Source organism: Lupinus angustifolius, chromosome LG12 (genome assembly GCF_001865875.1).
Source record: "Lupinus angustifolius cultivar Tanjil chromosome LG12, LupAngTanjil_v1.0, whole genome shotgun sequence".
Classification (NCBI taxonomy): Eukaryota; Viridiplantae; Streptophyta; class Magnoliopsida; order Fabales; family Fabaceae; genus Lupinus; species Lupinus angustifolius.
The window spans coordinates 17,397,817-17,421,746 of NC_032020.1; the positions used below are offsets into that span (position 1 = coordinate 17,397,817).

Consider the following 23,930-nt stretch of genomic DNA (forward strand, 5'->3'; position numbering starts at 1 on the left):
ATCTCTTTAGTTTCGTAATGAGAGGGAAGATTAAAAAATAAATAATCACATGCTAAGGCATTGGGTCGTTTCACACTGTTGTTTTGGATTTATCTGATTTGGAAGCCCAAAGCATTGGTAATATTAGAAATGTTCTGACTTCTGAGTAACATTCATGTTCTAAGTAATAATGCAACGTAACTATTACTAGAGAGGAGTTAAACTCGGTAGTGCGATCTGAGTCCTTGCAAGTCAGACATCGCAGCCGTCATCTAATGTAAAGCTTGATAACAAGGGCCCCACACCTTATCCATGAAATTCACACGTGTCTACTGCCACCACACCTTCTCATTACAAACTCGAAATGACACAACTAACCTATTTTAAACCATTTTCATTTAACGATTTCCACAGGCCAAGGTCATTTTAGTCAATTAAGGAATCACCCGAATCAGGTTCTCACGTGTACGCGCTTTATAGTCTCTCTCTTCCCTCAGAAACATTTCTATTACTCCTCCTCCTCCTCCATCTTCGGGTTCTTCTTCTAGGGTTGCGGAATCTCCGATCTTCTCGATTGCGATTCCTTCAAGAGTTCTTCTCTTCTTTCTCCATTGTTTTTGTTTTACCTTTTCAGGATTATTTTGATTGATTATTCAGCTAATGGCACCGCCGTCTCGTTACAAAGTACCCGTGAAGTTGGAGATCGAGGATCCTCTAGAAGAAGAACACGGGCCTCTTAATAAACGCTTCAAGCCTTCGCAAAAGGTTTATCATCACTCCATTCTTTTTTTTTCTCCTTTTTTGAAGGTTTTTTGGTGTTCTGAAATTGTAGCCAGTTTTGTTTTTTTATTATTGTATATAGTACGTGTTTACTATTGAGCTTAGGAGATTCAAGTTACTCTTTGTGTTTAAATGTGGAAGAACTTGAAAGAATTTTCAATGGTAATCAAATAATGAAAGGATGATATGTTCATTTGTGATCTTAACTCCGTGTCATAATTAATGTCTCGTTTCAGAGGGAATTTTTGTTGGGGGTGAAGGCTGAAATTGACCTCAAGTCTTCAACTCTGTGATAATTGCTTAAAATAATTACGTTTTTGTAGTCCTGTTTAAAGTGCTTTTCTAAACTAACTTTCAATTTTCATCATAGCTGGCAATGTGTCATTAACCTCATCCTCTGCATTCACAATCTCTTCTATTTTAGCAAGTATTTGAAGGTTCTGGATTGTATTTAGCCCTAGTAACTATGATGGCAAAAAGTGTATGCTTGTTTTATAAATATATGTGCTAGTGTATGGCACACAGATATAACTCCTATTCTTTTATCTGGTCTCTAGATATCTTCTAAAATCTAATTCTAGCTGGCTGAGATTTGCAATCTTTATATGGTTTTTGTGAAACAATTAGGAAGGGAATGCTTCAAATGCCACATCTCTCAGTTCTCCCTCCCAAATTGATATACTTGATGAGCCTAGCCCTTTGGGTTTGCGTCTGAGGAAAAGTCCTTCGCTTTTAGATTTGATACAGATGAAGCTTTCTCAAGGGAATACTCTTATTGCAAATGCACAAAATGAAGGTTCAAGCTCTGGAGTTAAAAAGGAGAGTGGGGGAGGTGCTTCTGTATCAAGTCGCTTTGACAAGCTTAAGGCCTCAAATTTCCCAGCTTCATTTTTAAGAATTGGTTCATGGGAGGTACATTCAAGATACTTCATGCCACTATTATTTTTGGAAATTTATGTTTTAATGAATTTATCTTAACTCATGTTCTCTTTATGGCAGTACAAATCAATCTATGAGGGTGACTTAGTAGCAAAGTGTTACTTTGCTAAACACAAGCTTGTTTGGGAAGTTCTTGAAGGTGCACTAAAGAGCAAAATAGAAATCCAGTGGTCAGATATCACAGCGCTTAAGGCAAATTGTCCTGACAATGGTCCTAGCTCATTGACTATAGTGGTAATTTATTCCCCTATTCTCCTTTGAATGTCAGGCATTAACTACCTTAATATGTGAACATGTGTTTATGGATAAGCATTTGTGAGTTTCTGTGTATTGCAGCTTGCTAGACAGCCTCTTTTCTTCAGGGAGACTAATCCTCAGCCTAGAAAGCATACACTCTGGCAGGTAACAGCAGACTTTACTGATGGACAGGCTAGCAAACACAGGTATATCATGTGGTTGTGGGCTCAACCGTTATGCATTAGTAATTCAATATGAATTGAAAAATATAATTTCATTATTAATCTTAAGCTGAGCAGGATAACCAGCATTCAATATAACCTTTCTAAAATGTTAAAAGACTGTTCTTCAATTTGACATCTGAGAGCACTCAAACAAGAGCAAGAGAACTCATTGAAATAATTGAGGATGAGATGCTAAGTTGCATTGGTGCAATACTTGTTGACCTCAGAGGCTCAGAGGACTCTTTTATGCACATTTTAAAAACAGTTCTAGCCAATAGTGGTTTTTATTGTAAAAGGTTTATCCTGTTAAATTTGTCAGTTTTAATTTGTGTTGGATTGGTACTAAATGTTTCTATCCAATAGGCTGTGATGTCTGGAATTCTATCTTGTTGTTTTGTAGGCTACATATTTTGCAATGTGCTCAAGGGGTGTTGACCAAGCATTTTGAAAAGCTTATCCAGTGTGACGAGCGTCTTCATTACTTAAGCCGACATTCAGAAATAATTTTGGATTCACCTCATTTTGATGCACAGCCTTGTGTTGACAATCTGAAAGATCATGACTTGCATCAAGACAGTGGTAAAGGATCTGTCATATCTTGTTTTCAGGACATGGGATCACCTAATTCCTCCCTATCGCCGTCATTTACGATCGAGCACAATGGTCTTCCTAGCATTTCATTGGATGGTTTGCCCCATGAAGCACCTTCCCCTAGTTCAGGTATTATATGAACTTCACTCTTGTTTTGATTTGCCATCCATTGGCCCTTTTGTTTCATTGATCAGTTGCTGCTACCCTCTTCCCCATGGGTGTATGTGAGAGAGAGAGGTCAGATATGTCTTTAATGCTTACAATATATGTCATCTTAGGATCATATTATATTGACAGCCATGAAAGTACTTGTGATAAACATTGGGAAAACTCTGTACTTTAGACACTTAAATCCAATATAATGAAATAACATGATTATGAAAAGACTGTGTCCAACATTTGTCAGATATGGGTATGATAATAAAAATCAATTATGGCTCTCATATCAATATCAGTGTTGAAAGCCTTTTTTTATTTGTCAAATAATATTTGGGCATTGAACACACCACATTCTGTGCTGGAAGTTTTCCATTCCGAATGCGAAGCTTCATATGTTTTTTATCTTACAAAATTAAAATTTAGCTTTTAGAGTACTTCCCATGGGATGCGATGTGGATATCACCAATACACATTCTGTACATGTAATGTGTCCATGATTTCATAATGAACTACGATTAACTTGTCATTTCTATAGCTTATTTATTAATCTGGGTTGTTGTTAGATATCTAAAGCTGACTTGTATCTTAATGTGGTGTGCTTTACATTAACCTTCTTTTCTTTTTTTGTCTTTTATGTACAAGTTATGGACTGTCGTACAATTGAAGGGAGTTCAACAAGTTCTGAAACTGACTCCAAGATCCCAAGAAATTGGGATCAGGTAAATGTACCTGGACTCCGCCCTTCTATATCATTGAGTGATTTAATTGGCCACATTGAACATTGCCTTTCTGAACAAATTACATCTGGGAATCCATCCTTTAATGGTGAAGTACCAGAGTACCAAGAAATGCTGGAGAACATATCACAATATCTGCTTAATGACAACCAGGTTACAACAACTTCTGATGAAAAGTCACTTATGTCAAGGGTCGATTCTCTTTGCTGTCTTCTGCAGAAGGACACTGCAGAAGTGCAAAATTCACATGACAATGAAAATACTATTGAAGGACCCCATTGTGGAAAAGATGTTCAACTTAGCCATCATATTTTTGATCCAATTCAGGGCAAAATAAGTACAATGGATATCAAGGCTGAAGAAGACTCCGGAGATGTTTCTTCTGGTAAGCAGGCACCAGGCATGTCCAGGAAAGACTCGTTTGGAGATTTGATTTTTCATATTCCTCGAATTACATCTCTTTCGAAGTTCCTGTTTAACATATCAGAGGAGGATGGTAATAGTAACGCAGATAGTTTTTCTCATGTTTGAAATTTCAAAATAGGAAAAATGGAGGGTGCAACATGGCTAAGCCAAGGTGCAAGGCGAATATGTTATGTCCTCATAGGTATGTACAAGTTTTAATTTCTACTTGGGAACTTCTAGGATTTGGAAAATGTTTTGATGAAGAATCCTGAAAGCCCATGTAAAAAATTGTCAAGATAGTTGCTTTAGCTCTATTTTGTGATCACGTTCTCATAGACGCTTCTGGTCTGCATGTAAGTAAATGCGTTGTCTAATAAAATTTTGGATGTTAAGGATTTAGATCTTCATGTGACTTTATTGAGGATGTCGATTTTTGACTAAGGTTCAGAATCTTCTGTCTTTGCTAGGTGCTGATTCTTTGTCATTGATATTTACATTTGTTGACAAGAAATATAAATATAGATATTTTTACGAGCATTATATACATTAGAGAAAAGATATATGTGGATGTGCTAGTGTTACTAAATAGAAAGGACTTGGGTTTGAGTTTTATATTTATATGTATATAAAAATTATAATTAGGAGGGATTTCTGCTTAGGTGTTGAAATTATCTAGAGAATAACTACTGCTTGGTGTGGTTATGATTTCTACTAATTACAAGAATCTCATTCTTCCTAAAATAATGTCCTACCAAATGACACTGAGTTACTGACACACTTCCTTATGGCCTTATATCTTAATTGATACTCTCTCGGGCCTCACTTTTCTAATGGACTACATTTGGAAGCACGTAGATTCAAGGTTATCTGCCAATGAGCTGGTCATGATTTGAGTGCTACTTTTAATAAAGGCATGGGTAAATATTGTATATAAAATAAATAAAAAGGCTGTCCAGATTTTTACTTAGTGGTACATGAGGAAGGTAGGTGTATAGAGTCTTACTCTCACAAACGGGAAGATTATTTACAGAATTTGAATCGGTGACTTTACTACTACTAAAGAATAAGACAATATATTTTGAACAATAGTGACGAAGACTTAAGACTTTGACCACTTTGTATCTCAGTCATGCTTCTGCTTTGAAATATATAACATCATGCCACTTAACAAATGAAACTTCATGCAGCTAAGGACAAATTAATATTCCTATCGTGTTGGTTTGAGCGTTTTCTCCAACTACCGCAACTTATTCATTATAAGATTTCTTGTACATTGTGTCTTAGTTATCCCAATTTTGTGATCAACTAAAAAATAACAAAGAAGCTACCCATTCAATTTTTTATTGTTAATTTTTTCCAGCTATTTTTAAGTTCATGACTCATGAGTTTACAGAGATGTTTGTCTTCAACTCACGGTTTTAGTACTTCAATACAAATTTATAAGATAAAATGGTGAGACGAGGTCTATGATTTCTGCTTATACTTTATATTGATTATCTAGATCTAATATTTTACCATGTGTCAACACTAATCCTTTTATTTCAGGGCATTGTGTTCCTCAACTTAGCCAAACTATTGTGAAGTACAACTTTGGAAATAAGGAAAATGCCAAGTCTAATTCAGGTTGGAAATGCTGTTACTGATGATTTCAGTGACCATTCAGGGATTGCTCAGTTTATGGTATAGATGCTTTTATGCTTCCAACAGTGAGACCAGTGACAATAGGTTTAAGTAGTATGGATGGGGTCATATGTTCAAATCTCATCGTAGACATTGTACTCTCCTTTATTGATGTATTCTAATATGATATATAAATGTTAAATCTATGACAGTGTAAAGATGTATACACAGTCAATGTATTATCCACAATTTGAATTATTTTTTTTTTTTTGAAAAGTCAATGATGATTGAGAATGAATGTAGTGACTATGAGTGTATACATCCTTTTTCTCTACATAAAAATGCAAAATCATGTTGAATTTTTACCAGTTCCTCCACAACCTACAAGAACTGTCTATTTGATTCACAGCATGAAAAATAACCAGATATATTTTCAGCATAACTTAAAATTTATAACTGAAGTCAATGAAATGAATAATTCTATGTACAAATCACGAATAACAGCATTCTTTTACCCTAATGATCTTTCTTTAACTTATCCGATCTAATGTAATGAAACACCTATTGATACATTATAGTACATGCAAACACAAGCTTGCTTGCATTATCAAAAGTTTGCCCTACCCATTAACTCTGCACTGTACATAAAACCCTCTACAAGCATTCTGACATTATCCACTCAGCAGCATCTCAATTCAAGTGATGGAAATCACCAACCTTAAAATTTCATGGACAATTTCCTTTCCTGAAAGTTTATTATGAATCTAAGGGATGATCAAAACTTGTTTCCTATCATATCATTCAGAACCTGTTTACTTTCCTTGCTGCTGGCCTTTTCCAGAAGCAACATCAGGTCACTGTTTGAATCTCATCTTCTGATACAACAGAGATGAATTATGTCTCAGAAGTTTCTCAATGATTTTGCACTGGAAGCGAAGATACCCAGAATTTTATAATTGTTGCCTGTGAAAAAAATGCTTAGTTGAAGAAGTATGGAGACTCGAGAACCTTCCGCAAGTCAAAATCGCCCCTTTCTGGCAGTGGAGGGAAAGCTAATCCTGGGTATGATGTCTGGAAGCCTTCCAACAACTGTGAACAAATCAAATAGGGACCATGTGACTCTCATGCTTTTAGTATAGAAGTTGATAGTGTAATGTGACCATTCAAGTTTTAGATTACAAAATTCTTTAACTTCCCCACAACACAGGTCATGACTTAAAGGCCTCCAGGAAATTAATATCTGATAGCAAGAAATAAATTGTCTGCATGTATTTTTATAATATAAGCCCAAATTTCTAATGATACAGCTAGAACTTACATTTTCAAGTATTGGCATGCTATAAAGCTCCACAAACTGTTCTCTAAGAATCCGACTCATTTTTTCCACATCACATGCATGTGTCCAAAATGAGTCATGAACCCCTGCATAGACATTTATTTTACAAAATTTAAGCATCAAAATATAACAACAACCAAGCCTTAGTCTCACTAGGTGGGATCAGCTACATGGATTAACCGACGTCATAATACTCTATCATAAATTTAAGCATCAAAATACATTTTAAATAAAAAAATAATACATCTTTAATAGACTGGTCCTGCCACCAAATCATCTCAATATAGCATATAAATAAAAGTGGTGTAAATATATTCACAGAACCAGATAATTAAAAGATGGCTTTCACTGAAGAGGTTACTAATCTAGATATGACTCAGGGGTTACTGCAGTGGTTACTTAGATGGAAGTTTCGCATATCTTTATAGTTATGTTGGTGAAAAAAGGTATTAAAACCTGCAAAACATAAGCCAGCATCCCTGCACGCAAGAGCAGTCATCATCATGTGTGAACCATCCAGTGAATGTACAAAGTTTGGAGGAAATGCAGTTCTCTGTTTCTTGGCATCTACCTGGAATGAAATATTTTTAATTAATGGACATAGTTCAGAAAGAAAAGGGAAGCTGAAAAAAAGAGAATTGAGTGGACTTAACTTACATCATTACTCTCCCGCTTCAAAGCCAAAATCTGAAGAGATGTTTTGATCTGCAGTGAGTGGTGAGATTCATTAGTTTGGTATTTCGAGATGGGCCAAAAGGTTTTGAACTATAAATGAAATACACAACACTTGCAAATCTACTGTTGCGCCAAGTTCACTCTCTTAATACCTATAAAAAAAGAAGAATTTTTTTGCCAAAAGCTTACTTGATGACGCTCAGTTTTACAGTATGGTTGTACAACCGGAAGACCAAGAGGGGTGGTCCAGCGGACCGGCTTGTTGTCAGAAGCAATCATCTGCAGAGAGTTTCAAAACCTCATCATTCAGGAAAAGAAAGAATGGATGCAAACATTCAAGCATGGCATTCACATTCACTGAGCATGTTCCTACATGCAAAAGTGCCAAAATCAGTAGTATTGTCAGTATCATTTGAAGTCCGATATGTGATAAGATCTAACCTTAGCACAATCACCAAGCCAGCTCATAATGACACGTGCAGCGCCAAAAATCTCTCCAAGGGCAGTTAGTGTCACCTATAGAATGAAAATAGCATCCAAATATAAGCCGAAGAAAACAGATGCAATGTATAAGTGTCTTTGCAAGTTATGTCACTCATATCTTCACTCATAGATTATGAATAGACTGGAGATTGGACCAAAGGAACTAGACACTTGGATATGCAACTAAATACACAATACTGGAAAAAATTGATTCCATCTTAAATTCACTTTATCTGAGTTTCATATTAATTAGGTCCAAAAAGAATATTTTAGAACAAATATTTTTATTTAGCAAGTATTCCAGCAGGGAATGATCTCATAAAGAATAATAAGAGATGCAACATAAAGTTAGCCATTGCAGTCTCTAATAGTTCAAATCCCTGGCATATAACATACCATACAATTCATCCAAAAAAAGATGATAATTACCTTAGCAGCATAACAAGCTGCAGTAAATAAAAGTTTGTCATCGGTAATAAGGCCTTTCTCCTCCAATCGTCTTTTTATTTGCTCTCGTGCCCCAACAAAAGTAACACCATAAACTGAAGTCATGACTGTCTGTTTGACAAGTTTCCTATCGATCTGAAAGCTTCCAAAAGTTGAGTTAGAGGGAAAAATGATATCATAGCCCAAGAGCTGGAACATAAATTCAATTATTGAACACAATTTTGAAAGTTTAAACTCAATATTCACCTGACCAATTAAAACCTTTGCTATCAAAGCATTTGGATAAGTAGCTGGGTCTTTGTTGCTGTCCCTTCTCATAATATCATGAACCCTGTCCATATGTACAATTCAAGGGACAATAAGATACTGATTGTGCATAGTAAAGTCAACATGATGAAGTGATCAATTGTGCACCTACTACTGTAGGGTGATGGATCATAACAATTCCATGCGTTACATAACATGGTCAAGCAAAGTAAGTTATGAGGTAACAGGTTTGAGTTTTAACCAAAAAGTAACAATCCAAATGATAAACACTAAACATGTACTAATTTTATGCAGGTATAAAAGCAATGCAAGTTGCATTCAGCAAGGCAGTAAGATAACGAGATGAAAGGTTTTGAGCACAAAATAGAGGTTCAAATGCAAAACATATAAGTTGTTGATAATTGATTTAACATACCTAACAGCAATCTCTGAGTAAACATCAGCAGGTTTCGCACTAGCAACCAAATTGACTGCAGCAGCCTCCAACTGGCAATTCATAAACACCACTAAATTTATCAGCAACGGATAATATTATAGAATAACATAAATACCCTTGTTACGGAAGGCATTAGGTCCAATCTTTTTACCAAAGGGACCCTTTTAAGTACTTAGAACTGAGAAGTACAGATTGATGAGCTCTGCACCAACTATGCTCGTTAGCAATTTTAGAATATGGCTGTCTTAACAAACACTTCAATTTCTGAAGAAATATATTATTAAGTACCATAACCATGTGTTAGTTCTGGAGATATGATCACTGACCCCTACAACAGAAGTCAAGCTTTTATCCCTCTAGGTGAGGTTGGCTACATGGATCGAACAAAGTCATAATGTTCTATCATAAATTATGTTCATTGTCAAAACATTGATCTCTAAATATTTTCTAATTGTTTCGCCTATGGTTTTTATGGGCTCTCCTTAATTGAGCTTCTAACAATCTCATCCACACATGTCCTAACCACCTATGACGTGATTCTACCATCTTTTCTACAACAAAAGCTACTCCAACTTTCTCCCAGATACATTCATTTCTAATTCTATCTTGTCTAGTGTGTGCCCACTCATCCAACGCAACATTCTCACCTTCACTACATTGAGTTTATTCTCTTGTTGACATTTTACCATCCAACATTCAGTCTCATATAATATTGAAGGTCTTATACTTGTGCGGTAAAACTTCCTTAAGTTTGATTGACACATTTCTAGACACATGAAGCACTCCACCATTTCATCCACCTCACTTGAATCCTATGGTTTACATCCCCATCAATTTCTCCTTCATGTTGTATGATTGACCCAAGATACTTAAATCAATGGCTTATGGTACGGTACCCATATGTAAGCAATAGAACATCTGTATTAAGTATATTGCCTTCAAAATTTAAATAGATCCAACACATAAAAAAGAAAATATGAAACACTATATGACCCATTACATAGTTAGCCGAAAGGATGGTTGTCATGCAGGTTAAATCTAATAACACTGCTAAAAGCACCTAAAACAATTCAAAACAAAAAGGGAGACCATTGTCTATGTATTGAACAATCTGACCAATATAATGCTGCAGGAGTAATAGCAAGTAGTCATCTTAATACACCATAATATCACTGACTTTTTGCAATGTAGTACTCAAGGAAAAAAAATAAAAAAAGCTATATAAAAGTTAAACCTTAATCAAACCATCACTAAATCCAGGAAGTATATCACTCTAATAATGAAAATAAAGACTATATTAATGGTCATAAATGATTGCATTATTGAAGAAATGAAATGAGAAAAGTTAACCTACAGAGTCTCTTCCCAAAGCTGCATAGTGCTGTAAGCCATTACAGGAACCATCCTAAAAATTTATCAGAGCAGTGTTACTAACATTTTTAAAGATTAAATAAAAACAAACAATTTAAATAATTAAATTGAAAGGTGAACAAATATGATAAAGAGATTTGCAAATTGAAGAACCTACATAGTATCATTTTAAGTGTTTTAGTACCAAATTTAAAGTTCTCTCTTTTTACTTATCCCTTGATTGTATCTTACATTTTGAATAGTATAATTTTCACTGAAGGTGTCTAGTAAAAAAGTAAAAACTTTCTTAGCATTACATATAGAGACCTCGGGGTCAATTTAGCTTACTTATAAAACAACTCTACAAAAGTTATCACAGCTTTATTCGCATTTAAAAGGTTCCAATGAAGCATTTACCTGATGAATTGGCAGATGTGACATAACAGAACTTGGTGATGAGCTTCGTAAGGCTTCTGACAGATTAATACAAGAAGCAAGGCACTGGAAAGGATCCTCAGCACTTAACCACCACCGATTTCCATTAATAGGGTTATCAGCAGAGTCAAATATATCATGAATATGATTCTCCACAAAAGCTAGGCGACCATCATAAGACAGCTTTTCAATACCACCTGCATACAAATTTGCTAAGTGTATCTTCAGCCATTGCACTCCAGACTTTCCCAATGGCCGTCCTTCAGCAAACTCGAGTAATCCTCGACAAAGATCACAACTTAAATGATTCAAATGAGCATGTAAAGGATATGCTCTGCCACGGAAGTCAAGATTATGGGGATAATAAAAGCCTTCTTCATCTATCATTTTTCGAGCCACCTGTTTCAGATTATTGTAAAATTGTAATTATATTTCATTTCGTGAAACTTGAGATGGATTTGAACATGATTGTACAAAAGTTAGTCGAGAACCAACATAAATGTCTAACTATGGTTGAGTTGACCATTATTCTACTCTTGAAAATGAAGAAAGTGCCTTGAGCTACTGATGTAACAAATAAAATTGGAAAGTTCAATTGTTCAAACATAACAAAGAATTATATTTGTCAATGGGAGGGGGGATCTTACCAAAAGCTTAAGTTCAGTGTCACATCTCAGAGAATGCCTCTCTAGATTAATTTTCCTTGCCTTCCTTACATTCCATTTCCAGTCCTGAATTTGTTTTAAATCCTCTACAGGCGGCCTCTCAGGTATAGGAACCTAAGAGTGAATTAAGAAGATATGTATGCAAGATGAAGTGAGAACACAACACATCTAAAGCTTTATGAAAGGGTGGAAACATGGACGTAGTCTCTTTAAAGCTCTTTTTCCCATTTAGCTTCACAATCTACTTTTCAAAAACAATGTAAATATATAAAGATAGGCAAACAACCTTGTGTGAAGATTTCAATATATATCCCCTATTTATATCTTAAAAAGTTGCTAATCAGATTATGCTTACATCTTCACGATCAATCAGGCCTGCAATGTTACCTCCTCCAGCCCAGATGGACTCCACAACACCAAGTAACCTTCTATTTACTCGCCATTTAGTGCTGCCAAGTGTATCCAAAGCCTGCAAATGTATCATTAGAAGGCAGGATAGCTCAAAATTCTACACAAGATGCAAAGTAACAAATTCAGACTAAAGAAGCAATAGTGCCAAAAGAAGTATGCCTTCTAACATGGGAAATTAAAAAGAATGATGCTTTATATAAGATTTTAGGTACGATTCAAACTTCAAAGCACCGGTAAATGCAGAAGACTACAAATATTTTAAGTTAAGAGAAATGTACAATATAAAAAGAAACTCAGATCCACTAAAAAAAATACAATGATTCCATAGAAAGTTCCTGGCACTAATTTGACATCATGCAAACAACAATGCACCAAGTTTTTTTACCAGATTGTGTCTTTTATGGAATATAGCCACGCTCTATTCTTGGCAATAAAAATGGAAATGAAATTTATATCCAATACCTCAAAAACTTTCTTCATTTGTGCTCTTTTAACATTCTTCATTGCATCTTGCTGCTTCTTGGATCCATGAGTACGCATGATATAAGATGGTAATAACAAGTGTCCACCCTTTTCATACCTGAAAAGAATGTCATAACATATGAGTCATAGAAACACATGCAAGAAAAGAGAAACAGCTAAGACAATAAGGATTGTAGAGAAAATGTGAGCTTGCATTCCTTACTGCCCTCCATATTTTTTCAACATTCCAGTTAGTTACCATATTCAAACGAACTATATAAAACATTATTCTTCAGCTAAGATTAGTTGTCGACTTGTCGTCCATTCTCTTTGATTTTGAGAAGGGTTGGAACGAAGCAAAATAAATCATGCAATAACCACATAATGTTTAACCAAATGCAGACTTTAAAACATGCAATAACGGTATGAACCATTCCATGTTCCATACCCTTTCCACTTTTTCGGAGGTATTAACATTGGCATGTAAGGCATCAACATATGTGTAGCCTGCACAAAGTAAATGCATTGATTAGTAACTATGCAACTTAAGATGTATCCACTTTATGCAGTATCTAATATTCAAATAGTACCTAACAGCATGCTTAAAATAAAAGCGATTTGAAAAGAACTGAAAATTCTGTTAGATCCTCCTCTACCTCCACCTAAATGCAACTTATTTTTGGGGAAGAGGAAGGGAGTGACAAAAAGTTCAAAAACTCTAACATCGAATAATGACATGCACATATTATAAGGCTAATGATGAATTTGCTTTTCTTTCATGGTTGGTAGGTTATCGTACAAAAGTCTTCTAAGGTTGCACAACAACTTCAAATAGCCATGATAATATTTAAAACTAAAAAGAGAAAGAGAAAAAATGTGTCTCGACTTACAGATTTATCAAGTCCAACGAGGAGTAAGGGATCACACTCTATAACGCCATAATTCTTCAAAATCTTTTCTCTACAATTACCAAACATTTATTCAGAATAACAATCAAAATGTGAGTGTAATAAAGAAACTTCCTTAAAACCTTCACGCCTAATCTTTGGAGATATTTAGTTGTTCACACTTTAAAGGATCTACCCTAGAAGCATTTGTAATTTTAAGCCCCTCTAAAGTGTGGGAATTCTAGTCTGACATTATTTATTCTTAAGAAAAAACCCAACCATAGTCCATCACAATACCTTCTGAATTGAAGATGAATGGAATCTGTTTATCTGTGAGTATGCATGTCTATGCATGCAGGCTTGTGTGTGTGGGTAGAGAGAGAGAAGTAGAAGGAAAGAACAATACAAGCATCATATAAAGGAGGCAATCAATTAATAACTATTGATTAAAATATAATATTCAAATAATCTCCAACTTAATAAACCCTCAATCTCCACTTTATCTAATCTCTACTAGGGGTCCAGGCCCAAAAGTAACAATTATATTAATACAAAAATGGATAAAAAATATCTGACGTCTCACCCTGGATTCTTTAATACAGCTTTAAATCTATGCCTGAATGCTGGTCGAATATCAGGTGGAGTATCGGCACACTGATTAACTGGAGAGTGTACGTATGCTGTATTAATTAATAATTCTATTAATCGACTTCCCAGCTGCATAGTTCCACGGATCTCAGTCATTAAATTCCATTTTGAAACAAAAGAAGAAGATTATTATATAGCAACATTTAAACAACCTTAGCTTGGGTAACACGATCCCAAGGGATAAATTCATCTTTTTTCAATAGCATCTGCACCTGTTTCAGTTTTCTTCTTTTAATCAAACCATTTACATGTTTCTTTAGTTTTTGTTTTTCATTGTCTGCACCATCTTCAGCACCAGCCTCTGTTTCCTTACTCCGGCGACATCTAGTTTTTTCCAGGAACTTATGAATCCTAACCTGAAATACAATTGATCATTACAACAGTAATTGATTTATAAAAGAAGAGGAAGTGTTAGAGAAAGGGTACACTTCTTATCTGACATCACTATGAAAGTTACATCACAACAAGAACAACCAAGAGAAGTGATGCAAATACATAGAAGGAAACTTCAACAAACAGCACTCCCTACCAGCATCTCCCTCGTCAGTAAAATTGGATGAGTAAGAATGCAACCACAATCTGTATCCCGGTTGCTAAAGTATTGAGCTATTTATAAACATTCACTCATCTCACTCCCATTTTTCATATGACAAGATATCCATAAGAAAACAATAATAAATGCCACTCAAATTGCATTTGCAATACCATCATTAACTACTGGGCAGAGGTTGCACCTAACATGCATACTGGCCATTTGGAAACCCCACATTGCATATCGTTTTAAAAATCTATGTTCCAACAACAGGATGAAGAATAAAGTTTGCACTTGTGGTTGAAGTCACCCAATTCCCCTTTTGCATTAAAAAAACACAGCACACTTTTAAAATTTTAAACTTTAATCATGGTGAAACAAAGTTCATTGGATCTGCTCAGTACCAATTACACACATTATAAATGAGGTGAAAAACACTATACCCATAGAAACTAAGGTAGCATTTGACACACAGGCAGAGTGCATGATGTTTGTTATGTTCTCTTTGACTCCACCCTTTTCGGTAGAACTAACATGTTTTATTTTTTAATCTTATGTCCTTTACTGCCATGACCTATTTTTCGGACATGTACTGACATGCCTACCACATGCTACTTAATAGAGCCACCTTCTTTATCATAAAGGTTTTGTGCGTCTACTTTTCTGGCAGCGTTCGGCACGCACAGACAAAACAGGATCGTAAATAGTTCCACCTCTTCGGTATAACTACAAAATTCTGTCTTTTAATCATATGTCCAGTTCTGTTCTATAATAAAGTATACTAAACACATAGTTCATCCTACATTGACCCATCTACCAAATGCTAGCTAATAAAGCCACCTTATATACCATAAATGAGACCTCCCTGCAATTGATAATATCAGTCGACAAAACTCCAGAAAATAAATGAAATGCTTATATCAAGTTCAATCATGTACCTCTTGTTCGACAGCCATGCCAATATGAACTGCAGCATGAACAAGAAGAACACACCCTGCCTGAAGCTCCATTGTGACCAAACCCATCATCTTATGCATCACAATAACTGCCATTTTAGCTGCAGGCAATGAATCAATATTCGGCGCAAATGCGGCTTTATACCTTTTTGACTTCTTCAATTTCTGCTCAGCTTCAATAGCATCCTTCAACGGTTCAAACCATCCCAAAAAAAGAGCTTTCACATGAGGCAAATTAGGAGCCAGATTTTTCTCCCGCATTACTCTTTCAAGTTCTCTGTATTCCTCTACCATCCTCTCCCACGCTTCGGTTTCCTCTTTAATCTGCCTCCTCCTCAGAAGATTGTACTTGCTCTTCTCAATTTCATTGAACACCAATTTGAATTCTTGTTCAGTGTTGTTGTTGTATAAGCCTTTTATGAAGATAGAGGAAATCCAAGGTGGGTCTCTGATGAATATTTGGTGGGGTGGTTTAGGGGCTGGTTCAATGGGAGGAAGAGAATTGTGAATGTCTTGAATGAAATTATCATGGATTGAGTCAAAGAGAATATGGAATTTAGAACTAGGGGTTGAAGAAATAGAGGAGTTTATTGGAAAAGTAGAGGAAGAGGTGAATAGAAAGTGAAGATTTTGAAGAGAGTGAGAGTGAGATTTTGTTTGAATGTGAAGATGGGTTACCTTGGTGGTGTTATGAAGATAAGGAGTGGAAGAGAAAGGTGTGAACGCCATTGTTGAGAACCTAATCTATGGCTATGATGTGGTTACGGAGAGAGAGAGAGAGAGAGAGAGAGAGGATATGAGGGGATGAGTGTGTGTATGTGAGGAGAAAGAGGATGAATGATACTCATGAAACCTTCCTTAAACCCCTCTAATGTCTTCTTTTTTTATGATTTGTTGTTTTTTTAAATAGAAAAAAAGTTGTTGAAATAGTGCAATGTTAAAGATTCGATTTATGGGAACGATATTTATCGAGAGGTTGCACCCCAAATTTTGTGATTAATTTATTAATCATAAGGTGATGATACCTTAATAGCAAAAAGAATATAGATTTTTTCATTCACTAAGTGCTTTATTTATGATTTAAGGTTCTCTTGAAAAATTTAACCAGTATGATTTAATACATTATCGGATTGAGGTATATTTATTGCACATATTATTACGCTCTAGTGTTTATATGTTGTAAGCTCCAGTCATTTTCAACATTTACTATGAGAGGTGTGTGTGTTTATTCAGGGATTATTAATAGGAATGATAAGATGGTTTGTATTAAAGGTTTTGTTGTTTTTCTAAAATTATTTATTTTAATAACGGATCAAACTTTAATGGTTATATTCATATAGGAAGATACATATATAATATAATAAGTTTCATTATTATATTTTTTTTTATGTTTAAAAAATAGACGGTACTATCAAAAATCATTTTTCAACCAAATAAATGGGTCTTTATTTGTTTTTCCCTTTTTGTTGCAAATTCAACTAGCACATGTTTTTAGTTATCTCATCATTTCCAGTTTTTATATTCTTAAATGATTTCTTTCAAATCTAAACACATTGTCCATGTTAAGACAAAGAGAAATTGACATATCTTTGGACATGATGATAGAAATAGAATATTTTAAAATTATTTCGGGAGACTGAATTGAGTCAGTAGACAATTTTATTTAAGATGTATGAGACAATACCCTCAATTATGTAAGAAAACTATCAATCATATTATCCATCGAATAAAATAGTTTGAATCTATTGTAATACGATATTTCATTGTATGATGGAAATCGTCAAACCATAGAGAATCTAATATTATTGTCCTCACAATGTAATTGCATCTCATAAGCCTGATTGCCAACAACAACAAATGAATATAACGTTCATAAACAACTTAAGACAAGTATTAAAACAATAAGCCTGATTGCTAACAACTTACACTCTAGTCTTAAAACCAGACATTAAAGTCAATTGCTGTATAGTCCAAAGTATTTGCGCCAATGATTTAGCATCCAAAGCTTGAGTATTTCCAATGTTTGCCAGACTCTATTGAATGATAGACACACATCAACCAAATATAAGGCCAGCAAAGAAGAGCAACACCCAAGCACCAAACAAGAATAGCTTAGGAATATGCAAATTAACAGAGAAGGGAATCTGGCTCTGCAATCAACTCAGTCAAGCTATGCAGCACTTGTTTCATGTATAATGTGGTGCAAGAAGTAGTAACATTATGAATTGTAGAATTCATATATGAATCAAGATGAGATTCTCCAAGAAGTAACATTAAGATGAATCCAAAGAAGTAGATAAAAAGGTCAACTGATTTACTTTCCAACATGTAATATTATAATCAGTTGAATGGTAAGCCAAATGTTATTATCAGCTATTGCTTTTAATTGTCTTAAAGAAACAAAACACTTAAAACTAGACTCCATGTCTAAAATAGAAGGATCCTGGCAGCAGCTTTCAGGTAGGTATGAATGTTAATTCAATGGTTAAAACATGTAATACAGGTAGACATTGGTGGAAATATATAAAATAAAATAGAATAAAACAAAAGACTAAAATGTAAAATATTTTGGTACTACTAAAATGGGCGAAGTCAAATAAATCAGAATTTTTCCTTTTCATCTTGTTCTGTTCATGCACCAAACGCTTGCGTAGTAAACCGCCTAACTAGGTAGAATAACTAAAGAATTTTGGAATAGCAGATGCAAATTTTAAATGTACTCAATCAAGAGAAGCGTTGATAGAGCAGGATATATTGGAACTTGGAAGTTAAGGAACTTGGGTTTGGGCTCCACTGCAGATACAATTACATTGGACATTCCGAGTCTCTCATAGATTACAGAAACAAAATACCATCCTTTAAATAACCCAGCAAATTAAATTGTGGATGATCTATTTTACCTACCTATATCATACACAACCCTCTTAATGAACAAAGATATGCGCAACCAAATGATGCACCCGAGTTGATTGATTGTCTGAGTGGTCATTCTGTAATTACTTGATCAAATCCAAAAGTATAGCATTGCCTGCCCATAGAAAGTTATAGCCTCTTATTTCAAAGGCGAAGAACATAAATATTCCAAGAAACAAAGTATTATCAAATGATAACTAGCCTCAATAAGGGAGAATAAAATAAAAGAGAGATTTGCAGGAAACAGAAAATTCTTTTGTCAAAAGAAAATGCAATATATTACCTCTTGAAGAGGACATAAAGAAACATCCTCCTTAGGTGCGATTTTTTTGGTTTTCGAGCTCATCATCTCACACTGTATTAGTTTGATTTGAGTATATATGTCCTTCAACAACCTCAGATGCTCTTCCCTGTCCTCTAATTCATGCTTAATCTCTTGTCTCGTGCTATTTCTCTCCCTCTCAAGCCGATCAACTCTCTGATTCAACTTTTGAAACTCAGCTTCGGCTTTGCAATCGACATCCATCCCTTCTTTTTTCTGCCAATCTGTGGTCTCCATATCTCTGGGTCTTGGTATTGTGGTTTCAAGATGTGCGCTAAGCATGCTCTTCAGCTTATCCATATCATGTTTAACATGTGATTCTACCATTTCCTCAGACACAGAGTCTGGTTTAGTTAATCTGTTATCTGCATCTGAAGTCAGTCCCTCAAGTCTTTTTCCCCCATGTTCACTGACTTCATGCTTTTCACTAGTTTGTGGAACTTCAAAAACATCATGCACATTAACCGCACAAGAGGGATTCACAACTGTTTCTCTATTAGTATCATGTGTGCTGCCTCGGTGTTTTACTTTGTCTGAATTTGTAGGTGGTAGCGGTAGTCTATATGTTTGATCACGGGCTATCTTAGCGCTTGCTTGAGAAAATACTGAACATGATCTACCTCTTCTACTCCTCAGGCTTGCACATTTTTCTCCTCCAGGAGAATCTTTATAATCTGAAATCACTTTCACTTTTTCGTCTAATCTCTTGATCTGGTTCCAATATGAATCAAGGGTTCCATAAGCAATGTTTGGTGAAGTAGCTTGGTGGTTATTGCTTTCCATATTCATATCAGGAACTGGAAATGGAATTGGAGCAGGACTAGGTGATCGTTCTCTCTTCCGCGCAGCTCTAAAGGCATTCTTAGACTGAATAGGGGGCAACGAATGTAGCCTCCTAACAGTGCTACTTTGAGCATTTTCACTATTTTGTTGATCATTTCTATTCAGAAGCATGTCCTCAGGTTCAGGGAATTCAAACTCTGAAGCATTGAAATCATAGCCTAAAGTGACAAGTTTGTGTTTATAAGCCACAACTTGAAACTGGAGGGAAGCAATTTCCATTTCTTTTTGGTACATAAGCTCTTCAAAAACTTCAAGAGTGGCCTCAGCATGACCTATCTTCTCCTCTGCCATTCTCTTGTAGTGACTTGACTCCATCTTCACCGCAGCCTTTTCGCCTTGCAAACGCAGTATCATGTCCATAGCTTCACTGGCTGCAGTAGCTGAAGCTTCTCTTTCCTGATCCAACTCGGCATATAGCTTCTGCAGAAGTTGCTGTTGGGCACCAAGTGTCTCCTTCATGGCTCTTACATCACTTTCCGCCATTACAGAAAATTTGTAGAGTTGGTTAAATCACTTAAATGTTGAAACAATCAGTTATTCCTGAACAAACAAGATACCAAATTGGCAAATTTATATCAACTACCGGATGAAAGAAAGAAAGAACATTTTTTTAGTATTGAAACCACTACTCTTGATTATTAAATGAACATAATAGCTCTAAGGCATGTGAACATCATATAAAGCTAAATAAATACATGTAACCTATGAAAAAGTCAACTTGACAGAGTTTACTTCATGTGATGTGTGGTGTCTCAGAAACAAGTGAATAATATTTACATTGAAAACCAAAAATGTACCTTTGGATCCAATTTCCAAATGATTTGGAAGTGTTACATGAGGAAAGACTCGGAAAAGTCCAATAAAGAAGAATTCTCTGTCTAAAAATTGGAGAAGAAGGTTTAACATCTAGAAAAAAAGATGATTAATTTAACATCTAGAAGGAGAAGATGAGAGTGGGTTTGGTTGTGGACAGTATTATGATACGATAGCATCTCTCTCTCTCTCTCTCTGTCTTAGCATTAACGTTATTATTACAATCTCTGGTCTCTTGTCAACTGAAACGGTGATTAATCATTTGGTTTGTATTGTAGGGTCCGTGTTTAGTTTGTTTTGCCGGAAGTGTAGCCACCTTCTTTTCAATTCTTCCTCTTTTTTTAATTTTGGGGTGTTTAAGGAAAACATCATCGTTTTCAACGGCTACAATGAGGCTCAGCCACCACCACCTTTTTTTATATTTTTAATGAATGAAAGCATTTTGTTATGTCACCTCAACAGCAACACGCGCATGGAACGACCCTTCATGCTTCCCCGCTCTACACAAAGCATCATACTAAAACGTTTTAATTAAATTATTTTTTGAAATTATCCTTTTCAGCTATTTTTAATTATAGACTATAGCTTTTTTAAGTAATTATAGTCTATGCCTTTTTCTAAGTAATTATAGACTATTCTTAATCCATTATTTCAAATATGAAAATCATTTTTCTCTATTTCTATAGTTATATTATTATTATCCAAGAAATTTTACCTTGTCACTGCCCCAACTTGAGATCACTCTTGCAACAATGCCATAAGCATAACTTGGTCAAAGATAAAAAAGAATGGGACCATTAACAGACTACCTAAAATTATTGTTTAAAGAAGAAGGACAAAAGGAAAATCTCACCTTAAAAAATGTTTTCACATTTTGGAAGTTCTCAAATTAGTTTTAGATTTTTTCTTCTTTTATTATTGTTTTGATACTGATATTGATAACAAATTATCTAGAAATCATACAAATTTTAATTACCAATTTAATCTCATACTCAATCTTATGTAATCGCATATGTTTTATTCAACAAGGAGGCATTCAACTAAGCTCATATGACACACTTGAGTGGGGATAAGATTTTGGACTTTAATAAACTGTTACTACTATTGAAATTTATGTGGTGCCGGAATCTTATTGAATGCTCTGAGTGAGTAAATTATGCAGTAACTACCACAAGACTTGAGTATGTTCAAAAGATGCATTGCAAATTTTGACTTGAAAGATGTTCTGGGCATTCGAAATTTGAGGGAAGAAAATGCGTAGGAACTTATTTCGGTAACCTAAGTTATAAGTCACATGAAATAAAACTCCAAATCTAATTCAAAAGGAGGAAGAAAACATCAAGCATTCAAACTTCATAACGAGACTCAATAGTTGCCACACCAAAAACCTCATATTTACTTCAAACATTATTCTTAAAAGAAATAAAAAATGCTGAATGCACGTGTAAACAATTATAGCATTCATATGTATTTTTTACAGTAAGTAGACACTCAATAAATTATCTATCTTTCACTAAGAGGAAGAACTAAATAGTAAATACCAGGATCAATAATCTCCTGCATCAAACTCAAAGGAAATCAAGACAATGATTTTCCTTTATGTATGTTATACTCTAAGGCAATTGTCACTCTCATTCTAATCCACAGGAATCTCAGCTTCCATCTTCAATCCCGAATTGCTTAGAATCTATCAGCAACTAGGAACTGGTCATGCATTTTTCTTATGAAAGAAGGAACGCTAACAAATATAAAGAAGCAAGACACGTTGAACAAAAACTAAGGAAGATATGTTTAGAATGCATAGTATTGACATAAAATTAGCATGACAGCATGAGTGCCAAGAAGTATGACCCTCAAACAATCATGCGTGTAATTCACTTGTTTGACCCTCAAACAGTCATGACTCATGAAGTCATGAGTGTGAACATGTAGTTTGACCCTTAGGAATTCAACTGCAATAACTCATGGTAGATATTAGTTGTTTAAGTACCTTCATGAAGTCAGACAAGACTAAAAAGGAATCCTTGTTATAGCCAGCTTCCTCAAGGACCTGTGTCAGAACTTCCTGTACAAGGTAAGGAAGCAGAATGCATCAGAGGGTAGAACAAATAATACATAATTAGCTCTGGCAATTGAATATAAAGTAATGATATCGAACAAAACTGATATCCTTCAATAAAATGTCAATTCCCAAACCCATTTATATATTCTCAATTACAAATGTATGCACTAATGATGCACATCATATATCTATTGTATCAATAGAAATAGACACACTTTCAAGTGATGAAACACTCTTTACTTGAAGTTTGACATAATTATACTTGACAGTCGATACCATTCTTATTTCAAAAAGCTGTACTCGCCCCTTTAGATTTAGTTATTATTATGATTACGACTGCTTAAGGGGCGATGATTATAATTAAACTAACCTCCACTAAAGGGTGGTGTATGTAGCTTTTAAAATAATAGGGGTATCCAATGTAATTAAACTATGTCTCAGAGAATGTTGTAATTTTCCCTATTTTACCTTGAAAATGACTAAAAATACAAGCAATATTAACTATGATGCAGAGTAAGAATTAAATAAGAAAGTAGTAGCTACACACAACACAGTGAATTCATCAGAAGAAATGAAACCACACTTGTTACGATCTAGCTGACAGAACCTTTGGTATAGAGATACTATCTCTTGCTGCGTAACTACACACAACACAGTGAATCAATTAACCAATGTTCAAAATTCAAATCATAATAAGTGATTACATTACATACATGCGTGTTTGCAATGGTCCTGAACCTCTTCGATATCGTATTGAGTCAGCATCGACGATGTGTTCCTCATCGCTACTGAGCAATACAATAAGATTGATTTTGTAACAATGGAAGAGAAATTTGAAACGATGAGTTAAACCAACCGCTCAACTACTTTGTACGGCTTGTTCAACCAGAAGGACTTACACATTAATGTTCAACCAAGTTTCAAACCTCTGTATTTCTTTAACCAGTAACTTCAAATATGAACCACATTTTATTAAAAAGAATTCATAAGAGAAAGAACTAGAGGGGAAAGAAACTAAGTTTGTTTCCCTCTCTCTAACATTGTTATACTGTTTTAAATCCAAAATGTAACCTTGTTATTAATTTAAGAGTAAGTATTCAATTTAGAAATCATGTTTTCCGAACTTACTAGTTTAGTCTTCAAAAATTGAAACACTTAAAATAGTTCCTAACAATTTTAAATGTAGGTCAAATTAGACTTTAACATATGTTTTAAAACATGCTAAAAAGTATTAATTTGAAGGATCAAACTGATAAAGTAAAAAAACATGAAAAATTGAAATGAGTATTTTATCTTAATTTAATTCAGCTCTCCAC

General features: G+C 34.8%; 4 protein-coding genes across 7 annotated transcripts; 1 reads left to right on the forward strand and 3 right to left on the reverse strand.

The window, feature by feature from the left end:
• LOC109362450 lies at window positions 413–4,475 on the forward strand. Its single transcript, XM_019608251.1, has 6 exons — window positions 413–744; window positions 1,387–1,671; window positions 1,759–1,932; window positions 2,035–2,141; window positions 2,560–2,879; window positions 3,552–4,475. The coding sequence occupies exons 1-6, from the start codon at window positions 640–642 to the stop codon at window positions 4,175–4,177; spliced, it is 1,617 nt and encodes a 538-aa protein (XP_019463796.1). The 5' UTR covers window positions 413–639; the 3' UTR covers window positions 4,178–4,475.
• LOC109362449 (DNA-directed RNA polymerase 3, chloroplastic-like) lies at window positions 6,102–16,488 on the reverse strand. 4 transcript variants are annotated; one of them, XM_019608246.1, is made up of 19 exons: window positions 15,644–16,486; window positions 14,326–14,529; window positions 14,109–14,242; window positions 13,529–13,598; window positions 13,087–13,145; window positions 12,639–12,756; window positions 12,121–12,234; window positions 11,748–11,879; window positions 11,083–11,499; window positions 10,670–10,720; window positions 9,295–9,365; window positions 8,859–8,943; window positions 8,595–8,747; window positions 8,124–8,198; window positions 7,872–7,961; window positions 7,665–7,712; window positions 7,464–7,578; window positions 6,990–7,093; window positions 6,102–6,760 (listed from the first exon to the last, which is right to left on the reverse strand). In XM_019608246.1, exons 1-19 carry the CDS (start codon window positions 16,388–16,390, stop codon window positions 6,650–6,652), a joined length of 2,898 nt encoding a protein of 965 aa, XP_019463791.1. In that variant the 5' UTR covers window positions 16,391–16,486; the 3' UTR covers window positions 6,102–6,649. The 4 variants fall into 4 exon arrangements, with proteins under 4 accessions (XP_019463791.1, XP_019463792.1, XP_019463793.1 ...); XM_019608247.1 differs by lacking the exon at window positions 6,102–6,760 and having other exon boundaries at window positions 7,464–7,574; window positions 15,644–16,488; XM_019608248.1 differs by lacking the exons at window positions 6,102–6,760; window positions 6,990–7,093 and having other exon boundaries at window positions 7,470–7,578; window positions 7,660–7,712; window positions 15,644–16,488.
• On the reverse strand, window positions 18,250–21,103 carry LOC109361605. Its single transcript, XM_019607111.1, has 3 exons — window positions 20,537–21,103; window positions 18,858–20,279; window positions 18,250–18,689 (listed from the first exon to the last, which is right to left on the reverse strand). The coding sequence occupies exons 2-3, from the start codon at window positions 20,220–20,222 to the stop codon at window positions 18,666–18,668; spliced, it is 1,389 nt and encodes a 462-aa protein (XP_019462656.1). The 5' UTR covers window positions 20,223–20,279; window positions 20,537–21,103; the 3' UTR covers window positions 18,250–18,665.
• Window positions 21,887–23,507, reverse strand: LOC109361938 (calcineurin subunit B-like). The gene is made up of 4 exons (XM_019607463.1): window positions 23,328–23,507; window positions 23,162–23,255; window positions 22,543–22,630; window positions 21,887–22,239 (listed from the first exon to the last, which is right to left on the reverse strand). Exons 1-4 carry the CDS (start codon window positions 23,395–23,397, stop codon window positions 22,189–22,191), a joined length of 303 nt encoding a protein of 100 aa, XP_019463008.1. The 5' UTR covers window positions 23,398–23,507; the 3' UTR covers window positions 21,887–22,188.

What these genes read in the sequence shown, in the direction of transcription:
- LOC109362449 (XM_019608246.1), bottom strand. Translation starts at nt 16,390, where the DNA reads ATGGCGTTCACACCTTTCTCTTCCACTCCTTATCTTCATAACACCACC. An exon ending in CAAAGGTTTTAATTGGTCAG is followed by an intron (nt 8,748 to 8,858) that starts GTGAATATTGAG and finishes GGAAGCTTTCAG; the next exon opens with ATCGATAGGAAACTTGTCAA. An exon ending in GGCTTGGTGATTGTGCTAAG is followed by an intron (nt 7,962 to 8,123) that starts GTTAGATCTTAT and finishes AACTCTCTGCAG; the next exon opens with ATGATTGCTTCTGACAACAA.
- LOC109361938 (XM_019607463.1), bottom strand. Translation starts at nt 23,397, where the DNA reads ATGAGGAACACATCGTCGATGCTGACTCAATACGATATCGAAGAGGTT. An exon ending in TCTGATGAATTCACTGTGTT is followed by an intron (nt 22,631 to 23,161) that starts GTGTGTAGCTAC and finishes CATTCTGCTTCC; the next exon opens with TTACCTTGTACAGGAAGTTC. An exon ending in TCTTGTCTGACTTCATGAAG is followed by an intron (nt 22,240 to 22,542) that starts GTACTTAAACAA and finishes AGTTGCTGATAG; the next exon opens with ATTCTAAGCAATTCGGGATT.
- LOC109362450 (XM_019608251.1), top strand. Translation starts at nt 640, where the DNA reads ATGGCACCGCCGTCTCGTTACAAAGTACCCGTGAAGTTGGAGATCGAG. An exon ending in TAAGAATTGGTTCATGGGAG is followed by an intron (nt 1,672 to 1,758) that starts GTACATTCAAGA and finishes TCTTTATGGCAG; the next exon opens with TACAAATCAATCTATGAGGG. An exon ending in AGCACCTTCCCCTAGTTCAG is followed by an intron (nt 2,880 to 3,551) that starts GTATTATATGAA and finishes TTTATGTACAAG; the next exon opens with TTATGGACTGTCGTACAATT.
- LOC109361605 (XM_019607111.1), bottom strand. Translation starts at nt 20,222, where the DNA reads ATGGCGGAAAGTGATGTAAGAGCCATGAAGGAGACACTTGGTGCCCAA. An exon ending in CTTTATGTCCTCTTCAAGAG is followed by an intron (nt 18,690 to 18,857) that starts GTAATATATTGC and finishes TTCTATGGGCAG; the next exon opens with GCAATGCTATACTTTTGGAT.